The sequence below is a fragment of the Gobio gobio genome, assembly GCF_949357685.1.
Source record: "Gobio gobio genome assembly, chromosome: 13".
NCBI classification, from domain to species: Eukaryota; Metazoa; Chordata; class Actinopteri; order Cypriniformes; family Gobionidae; genus Gobio; species Gobio gobio.
The window spans coordinates 12,205,337-12,214,584 of record NC_137106.1 but is presented as its reverse complement, the minus strand read 5'-3'; the positions used below and the strand labels follow the sequence as shown (position 1 = coordinate 12,214,584).

General features: G+C 36.1%; 1 protein-coding gene across 3 annotated transcripts; it reads right to left on the bottom strand.

Moving 5' to 3' along the window:
• Positions 1–314: 314 nt before the first annotated feature.
• On the bottom strand, positions 315–9,012 carry LOC307135841 (calpain-1 catalytic subunit-like). Of its 3 annotated transcripts, none has more exons than XM_079832529.1 (12): positions 8,825–9,012; positions 8,289–8,546; positions 7,080–7,152; positions 6,860–6,978; positions 6,627–6,760; positions 5,997–6,171; positions 5,647–5,721; positions 4,059–4,144; positions 1,958–2,032; positions 1,714–1,874; positions 1,250–1,417; positions 315–996 (listed from the first exon to the last, which is right to left on the bottom strand). In XM_079832529.1, exons 2-12 carry the CDS (start codon positions 8,526–8,528, stop codon positions 986–988), a joined length of 1,317 nt encoding a protein of 438 aa, XP_079688655.1. In that variant the 5' UTR covers positions 8,529–8,546; positions 8,825–9,012; the 3' UTR covers positions 315–985. The 3 variants fall into 3 exon arrangements, with proteins under 3 accessions (XP_079688655.1, XP_079688653.1, XP_079688654.1); XM_079832527.1 differs by having other exon boundaries at positions 330–1,144; positions 1,254–1,417; XM_079832528.1 differs by lacking the exon at positions 8,825–9,012 and having other exon boundaries at positions 330–1,144; positions 1,254–1,417; positions 8,289–8,661.
• Between the last annotated feature and the right edge of the window lie 236 nt (positions 9,013–9,248).

Genomic DNA, 9,248 nt, shown 5'->3' with positions numbered 1-9,248 from the left:
ACGCATTTGAGACTCATGTTACACCTGTACACAGCGATACTTCTCGGCTGACCACTTGTGTGATTAGATCACAGGAGAGGAGACGGATCTCAGTAGCATGCTCTCACATTTCTACCGGTGTTGTGATGTCCATTGTATTAGTAAACTGCTGCCCTCTACTGTAAGGAAACCGTAACTGCAGTGTTAGTTCCAGAAACTAGCAAAACACAATCCAATAATTAACTAGTTTTATGGATTTGGAGCAATTTAGCTAGAAAAACTCGACGCAGTCATAAAGCATAGCAAATATTAAAATCAGACATTTTAAATAATATATGGAAAAATTGTTTGGAAAAACTGTTTATTTTTTTGTAGTGTACCTGGATCTTCATTGTGACACTTCAGTCTATATGTTTTATATATATAGGCCATACATTTGAAGACATTATGGGTAGATGCTCACTGAAATGGCATTAACAAGGTCTCATTATGATACTGACTGACTGACTGACCCAAACACATTAGGCTACCACATGACACCACATCAAAAACCTAACAAGTATATACAACAATAAATGCGACTAATAACATTAATTTCACAGCTCACAAATTCAGATATAACATTAAATAGACAAAATATAGGCCTAGTTAAAGAGAAACATTAATTCTTGTAAACAACAACAAAACCCAGGAAATGTATATAGCACTGCATATATTAAACTGTCAGTATTGCATATCTTTTCATTTAACTGGAGTCCCACTGACATGTCATTGATAAAGACCTCATACATATGTCATCTCAGGTTTCTTATTTCTCTTATGGGATTCAATCTTTGAGAAGATGGACAATTTGAATTTTGCACACTCATTAGGACTGTAAGTGGATGGAACAATGAGATACTCTCCTGGTACAAGCTTGAAGAATCTCATCACGTGTCTTGTACTGATGAAGTTCCCACTATCTTCCACAGGGCGTTTGCGGGAGAAGAACTTCTCTGGGAGCTTCTTATCTTTCATCTAAAGGGGAATGAAATATAAACTTGTATTCAAGCAACCAGTTTATTTTGTAAATATCATATAATTTATGCATTTTCAAAAAAATGTGTTTCGTGGGTTTAACACGTTTTACGCTTGAAGGATATTCTTTACTTGCCTCTGGTGGTATCTGTAAAATAGAATAAAAAAATAGCACATCATTAATAAGTTGAAACCAAAATGACAGTATTATGTGACATTTCCTGTGACTATAATAGTTATTTTGTTAAAATACTGACCGCAAAAACACTGAAGCCGATGGCGTAGTTAGAAACTTCACTTCTGTTTCTCTTCTCATGGTTCTGCATGAGGGACACCAGTATGTTTTCAGGGCACTGACCAGCACATTCCTTATCAAGCGCCTCAATCCTCACCCGAAACTGAGGGTTCGTCCAGAAAGAGTCTACAAGACATACATTGAATCAGACTTTTGAGGTACATGCAGTATAGGCACATACATACACACACACACACACACACACACACACACACAGAGCGAGACAGACGGACGGACGGACGGACGGACGGACGGACGGACGGACGGATAGATAGATAGATAGATAGATAGATAGATAGATAGATAGATAGATAGATAGATAGATAGATAGATAGATAGATAGAATGTCAGACAGACAGATAGATAGAGAAACAAGGTTTCATTATGATACTGACTGACCCAAACACATTATATATATATACCTTTATTATTGAGGCAGCCACCAGCTGTAGTTCCAGCAACCCAGCTGTCATTGTAACATGTGGAAGTCCAGCTGCATTCAGAGGAACTGTCCAGAAAATCAGGACTGAGGCAGCAAATATCAGTGTCTTCAAAGTGTTTGGAAAAGTCCTCCATTGACATCCTGCGGTAAAATATGAGTCACTGAAAACATTTGATTCATAAATGCAGCAAGAGATCATATCTGAATCTACAGTTAATGCCCACCAGAACTCCCCGTCGTTGGCCAAAGAACGACACTTGGATTGCTCCTTCTCACTCACTTTGTTCCACAGTGATGACCTAAAGATATGCAAAAGAATAAATTAAAATATGAAATGGGGTTAAGCTAAATGAGGAGAAAATAACAAATACCAAATAAAGAGTGAAAATAGCTACTGTTGTCATTTTTAAGTATTTCTCTAAAAGAGTAAAGCTGATTTTTTTTTTTGAATGGCACATAATTAAATAGAATGTAAAAAAGGATGGAAATAGAGTTAGCAAATGTACCTCATCATACAAATAGATATCACAGATGAGTGTCAATTTTAATATTGTTTAACCATCCTTTTACATATTATTATTGAGATTTCTCTCATTTTAACAGGCTTGGATAATTTAACATGACCACGGCACAAAACATCAGAATTCTTCAATTCTTTTAACTTTTTTTTATTTGTTTGTGCTTTTGTGCTTTGTTCCCCACCGGGGAAAAGATAATGTAATTTCCTGGACGATGATGTCACTAAAGATATGGCTTTTGTTTTTAAAGGGATAGTCTATTACAAAAGACTGACTAAAGGCAACAAAACACATTCATTCTAAATATGTCCTTCAGTGAATGAGAGTTGGCCGATTCCGGTGATATAAATGACAGTGACAGTTGAAGTAACTCATGCAAGTGAAAAACCAACAGCACTTGACAACCTCCAGCGATTTAATCTTTGTTGGTGTAAACATCCCTTAACAAGATTGTAATGGCATATTCAAAGACTGAGGGGGCGTTTACACGACACCATTTTAAACTAAAAACAGAAAACATTTAATGCATTTTGGCTGTTCATTTGTTTATGACAATGGTGTTTTGGAGGCGTAATGCAAGTTGTTGTAATGTTATCGTCTCCATGTAAACTACAACACAGCAAATTTGTGAAAACCGTGACGTCATGCGCATGCATATTACGTGTTCAGTCTATAGGCGCAGAGTGCTTCTTTACAAAGTGGTATCGCCAACTACTGGCCTTACAGCAGAATACATTGTCGTCTGTACACAAAAAAAGCAAAGGAAAAACTTTCCGCTATTAGTACATTGTTGTCGTTTAAACATACCTTAAGATTCAAAATGTCGTTCCTTTTGCACTTTAACAATGAAGGAAACCGACAATTGCGAGATAAAACCACTACTTAACTGAAAAAAGGCAAACATGGTCACATTTCTCAATGCCAAATAAACAATACTATCGTAATATAAGGTTTTGGTCTGCGCATCTCATTTGGACATGTTTTTGAGGCACGGTGAGTTATTCTTCAGATATTCAAGGACTAAAATATATAAAATTGATTAAAAAAAACACCTGGAATATTTTTTTTATGCATTTTAAAACATAGGGACTTGAAAAACGGCAGCATTTATGTAGTGTGTAGTGGCATCCACGTAGTGATTAAGTAGTGATTCATTGTTAAAATTGTGATGATGTGATAAAAAATAAATAAACCTAGAAAAAAATAATATGGTATTCTGCTTGGTGAGCTTAAAGGGTTAATTCACCAAAAAAAAAAAAAATTCTGTCATTAATTACTCGCCCTCATGTCGTTCTAAACCCGTAAGACCGTTCATCTTCAGAACACAAATGAAGATATTTTTGATGAAATCCGAGAGCTCTCAGGCCCCTCCATAGACCCAGAAAGCAAGTAAAGACATTGTTTAAATAGTCCATGTGACTACAGTGGTTCAAACGTAATGTTATGAAGCGACGTGAATACTTTTTGTGTGTAAAAACAAAACAAAAAATTCTTATCTTCTCTGTCAGTCTCCTATGGGTGAGTAACACTTACAGGAGGGTGAGTAATTAATGACAGAATTTACATTTTTGGGTGAACTAACCCTCTAATATTTGATCTTCTCTAGGCCTACTACAAATATGATGGGGACAAAATTACTTTTAAAGCGCTTGTTTGAAAGCTAACTGAAAAAAAAAGTTGCTTAGCATACTAATAACTTTAAGCTTCAAACCTCATTAAGATGAATGAATCATCTAGTGGTACAAACAAAGAATGAGGCTTGATCAGTGTTGTGATTAGTGAGCCTATAGTTTCATATGACTCTTACTTGTCACTCCAGGCACCGGTCCACTCGCCTTTTCCCCAAGGGTTCAACACTCTCACCAGCCTGACTGGTTTTTCTTTGCATGTTACCTGTCAAATACAACATGACATGACACTTTTAATTCAAAATGCTTGTAATACAAGTCTTTTCAACCTTTGTGTGGGCTGCTTTCTTCTTCTGTGGTATGTCACCACCACAGTGTAAACACTGAATACACTGAGAAATAACCTATTTACCTCAGGACTGAAGTGTCTTAACAAAATGCTTTGAGTTACATAAAGTACAAAATATTATTTAAAGAAACTTCTCTTGCAAAATCACAGGCATAAGAGATACGCAGGCATACTGAACAAAGGACATACCAAAGGTTGGAGATCATATGGGGCTGAATAGAGCTGAAGGCAATTAGTAAATAAATACTGGTGTACACAATGACAACAACGGTTAACATAAAGAACAAAGCAATTATGTCATGGTTCAGGGGTGCCCAATCCTGTTACCTGCCGATTATTCAATGGAAACAGTGATGCTCCTATGGTGAACAAATTCAGAAAGTTGCTAGACAACTACATTTTTACATGATTTTGGTCATTATTGATAGAACTGGAATTGTCAAAGGAACCCTGGTAAGTTTACATGTTACACTGTTACATCTTGGAACAGAACACACTTATCTTGCCTTCCAATAAGAAATGACAACGCTACCTCACGACCAATCTGTGCGTATTTGAGAGCAATTCAGAGGCTGCATCCTTCAAAGGTTGCATTCGAAGGCCGATTGCGTCACCATGGCGCGATAAAGGCTGTCCCAATTTGAAGGCTCCTTCATATGCGGCCTCCAAATGCGTCATTCATTTCCCGTAAAATGAATAATACAACAGATGGATCCTTCACAACCTTGCCTACCTCAGAAGGCATTTTGAGCCAGTGACAAACAGATTTTTTGAGAGATTTTGCTGAATTACACTTTTACGCTTATGTACTGGGTTTCAGCTTACTCAAATATCTAATGATACAAATGTTAAATAAAAAAAACACTTTAAAGCAGTTCAAATGTTGAAATATCTTACTAAGATGCGATTATATTTAGTTTATATCTATCTATCTATCTATCTATCTATCTATCTATCTATCTATCTATCTATCTATCTATCTATCTATCTATCTATCTATCTATCTATCTATCTATCTATCTATCTATCTATCTATCTATCTATTATCTATCTATCTATCTATTATCTATCTATCTATGATCTATCTATCTACACACTAAAAAATGCTGTGTTAAGAATAACCCAAGCTGGGTTGAAAATGGACTAACCCAGCTATTGGGTTGTTTTAACCCAGCAATTGGGTTGTTTTAACCAAGTATTTAACCCAACCGCTGGGTTAAAATAACCCAATTGCTGTGTTAAAACAACCCAATAGCTGGGTTAGTCCATTTTCAACCCAACTTGGGTTATTGTTAACCCAGCATTTTTTAGAGTGTATCTAAAATGAGTGAGAATGAATGATTTGGTACTGAAACTTATTTGCTGAACTTGCTATAAAGAACCTGGGTTGTTTTGAAAGCGATTCTGTGCAGACTTACCTTGAAAACCCCCGTCACGCTATATGCATGGCCTTGAACAATGCCATTGGGTAAAACTGTGTTTGCAGATGTTTTCTGATGGTATGAAAAACAGACATATTGTATCAATAATGCTGCCAGGGGAAATATGTATCAGGTAATAGGAAAAGATTGTTTGATGTATAATTGAGACTCTACATTGTTCCCTACATCTTACATTTTAAAAATCTTCACTACAGTCAATGTTCAATTTGTCTTTAATTGAACATTGGACTCTTTAATGCAAAATACTTCAATGACAGCACTTTAAATGGACATGGTGATGCTATCTGTCACTGTAATGAAAGGACAAGCCTGAGGTCACTGCTTACCCCCTGAAAGGTGCCACAGGCCATCAGAGCCTTTGCTTTAGCTGCACGGTCCATCAGGCTCCACAAATCAACAGAAGTTTTTGCTGGTTCAAAGCACAAGTGGATGCCACCAGTAAAGTCCAAAAGGGCCTCGGAGACAAGTCCAGCGTGCATGTCAGCATAGGAGCCGCACACCCTGTAAAAGTCATTCTACATTTTAAGTATGTACTACAGTAGACCAACATAAGCCAATAATGATTGATTATGTGGGATTACTCAAATTGGCGATGACTAAAATATACAGTATATATATATGATATACATATCATTGTGACAATGTCAAATAATTCCATCTGTAAGGCAACTTCACAAAAAAGGGCCATAATCTCATGTAATTCTGTTTGAATAATATTCGGTAGCACTTTATTATACAGTTATGTTCTGCATGTACATGATATGTACTTACTGTATTGAACCTACCTCTAAACCTAACCTTAACCCATGTAGTTACCCTATATTACAGGCACTTTTTGGGTAAGTACACTGTAAGTACACATACTGAAAAATAAAGTCTAACCTAATATTTTTATGTTCAATAAACAAACATGCTTTTATACTATGAAAGAAGAATCATTTTAGGAATGAACCTACTTGGCATAAGCTTTCTCCAGCAAGGCAGGCCAAAACTCATTAGATGTATTTGACTGAACAAAAATGAGCTTGCCATTGATCGTTGGCAGTTTGTCATCAATGACAACGTCAATCCATTTCCCAAACCTCCAGAACTATATGAATTAAGCAGAAGGCAGAAGGCTTAAGGTCTGATCATTTGATTTCATAAAAGGTATTCAAGTTATTTTTTAAAAAAAGACCAAAGAACTCACTCTGAAGTGAAATATCCCTGTATAATCTTCACCAAATGCCTGGTCAGCTGGCATGACCTGGTCCATGACATCCTTCCGAAAGGTTAACGCTCCAACAGAAGCAAGAAACCAGCAGTTTCCTAAGGTAAAAGCACAAACATTAGCTACATTGATCTTTCATTGAATATCATTCAAAATCCAATGCCTACTGAAGTAAGTAAATAAACAGAAATAAACATACCTAAATAAGATCCTTGGGAATAGTCAAACCTGGAAACCCCCTTTACAATGAGCTGAGGGTCTGACATTATTTTCTAAAGAGAGAAATTAGTTGAATGTATACATCGTACAATAAAATTTGCCATAAGGATTTGGGAATACAAGAAAACATTTAGACTCGTATGTATTTTGAATCTGCTTTCAAGACACTTAAAGGCACATTATGTAAGTTTTGCTGCTAGAGTCAACTTTATTTATATAGCCCTTTTAACAATGCAGATTGTTTCAAAGCAGCTTCACAGTGTTAAACAGGAAAATAATGCGACAGAATTTTATTCAGCCGTTCCGGAGAAAATGGTGATGTCATCAGCTCATTTCAATTATCATACAGTGACAATGTGGGCATTAGATCAGTAATTTAGTTTATATGGTTAATTAAGTTAACTAGTTAGATCTATTTGGATATTTAGTTGAAAAATGTATTGTTCCCAACTGAGCAAGCCAAGCCAAAGGCCACACTGGCAAGAAAACCAAAACCCCATCAGGTGAAAGTAACAAAGTTGTAGCTTGATGGCGCTGTTAATGAGTGAGAAATCATGGGAGTTGACGTCTTCAGCTCCACAGCCGATGGAAAGCAATCCAACGGGACTCAGAAATCATGTTCATGGATGAGCTAATGTATTAAAGTTTTATTAACGTTACTGTGGTATGAAGCAGGACGGGGCCAAGATCCTGGGACATTTTCCATTATTGTTTTAAGCTTATTTGACACTCCTTTCGTAGTAATGCATTTTTTTAGTTACGATTAAAGCTGGAAATCGAGGGTATGATGTCATTGACAGGTGACACAATGACACAGGCTGTTAACTGGTTAACACTGGTTAAAATTGCTGATTTCTCTGGATTTAAACATGGTTGGAAAAATTTGATTCAACAAAGTCAAAAAAATATATATAATTTTGTTTTAGTGGTTTTTGGCATTTTTAAATCCAAAAATATTGCATATTGTGCCTTTTAAGATGTCTTGCCACAAATGTAAATAAAAATGTTGGGAAATGCTACAGATAAACCTGTTCTTATAAGCCTTAAGAGACATTTTGCAGCAATTGATGATGACAGGTTATTTTAGACAAGTTCTTTTAGATACTTTCAAACAATAAAGTCTATATACTTTGAACTGTTCTTGAAAGTTTCTGAAAGTCTGAATGGAAAGTCAAAACAGGTAACTTACTGATGGCCTCAACCACTTGATTTGTTCCATATCCAATCCAAGTGTATTCTTTGGGTCAATGGAGCTGCTGTCTGAAGGGAACTTATCGTCAACATATCTCTTGTTATTGGTGATGTAGCTCTTCTTCAACTCCTGGTAGTCCTGATCCAAGAATTTCAAAGGGACGTCAAGAGTGCCCAAGAGTTTGTCTTTTGCAGTGTCTTCATTCCTGGGTATTTTGTTCACACGAGGTGGAGGCATTTTTTCAGTTGTAAAAGTCTTTAGAAGAAAGAAAAAAATTTAAAGAAAAACAGATAAAAGTGTCACTTCTGGCTTCTGTTACTGACGAGACGACACAGCACTATGCCATACTATGGTGTGTTTTTAAAGACCCAAGAGATAAGAGACTTGTTTGGGCTTGTTAAACCTGTTTTGGGAGGGAAATCTTGTCCCTTTGGAAGACATATCTTGAAAGCTATTCAGAGCCTTACAATATAATTGGTGGATCAGCTCAATTTTTAAGATATAAATGTTATACTTTAAGGATAATAACTCACCTAAATGAGCAGTCTTCTCTTACTAGGTTTGACTGATTCTCTTTGTTCTGCCCTAGGCTCTGGAATTCCGTGCTCAGACCGAATGATGTTTTCAGGAAGGGAGCAGTACAATGTGTAGGTTTTGTTTTGCACAGAGACACTATTGCGTAAACTGAAAGAGACTTCCAAATTCCTCCCACCTGTGGAGTTACGTAACAGTTAATTCCACCATATATAGTCCTAAATTGAATATGCAAATTCGGGCTGAAAGCAGTTTAAACTTCAAATGTCTTTTTTAAAAATGTTGCTAAGGTTATTGTAATAAGGAATTAATAAAGAAATTGCATATCATTAATACAGTTAAAATTATATATAAGATCATGAAAACAGTAACTACTGATCTCATCACAATTCTCACTCATGTTCTCACCTGAAAATTCCCTTA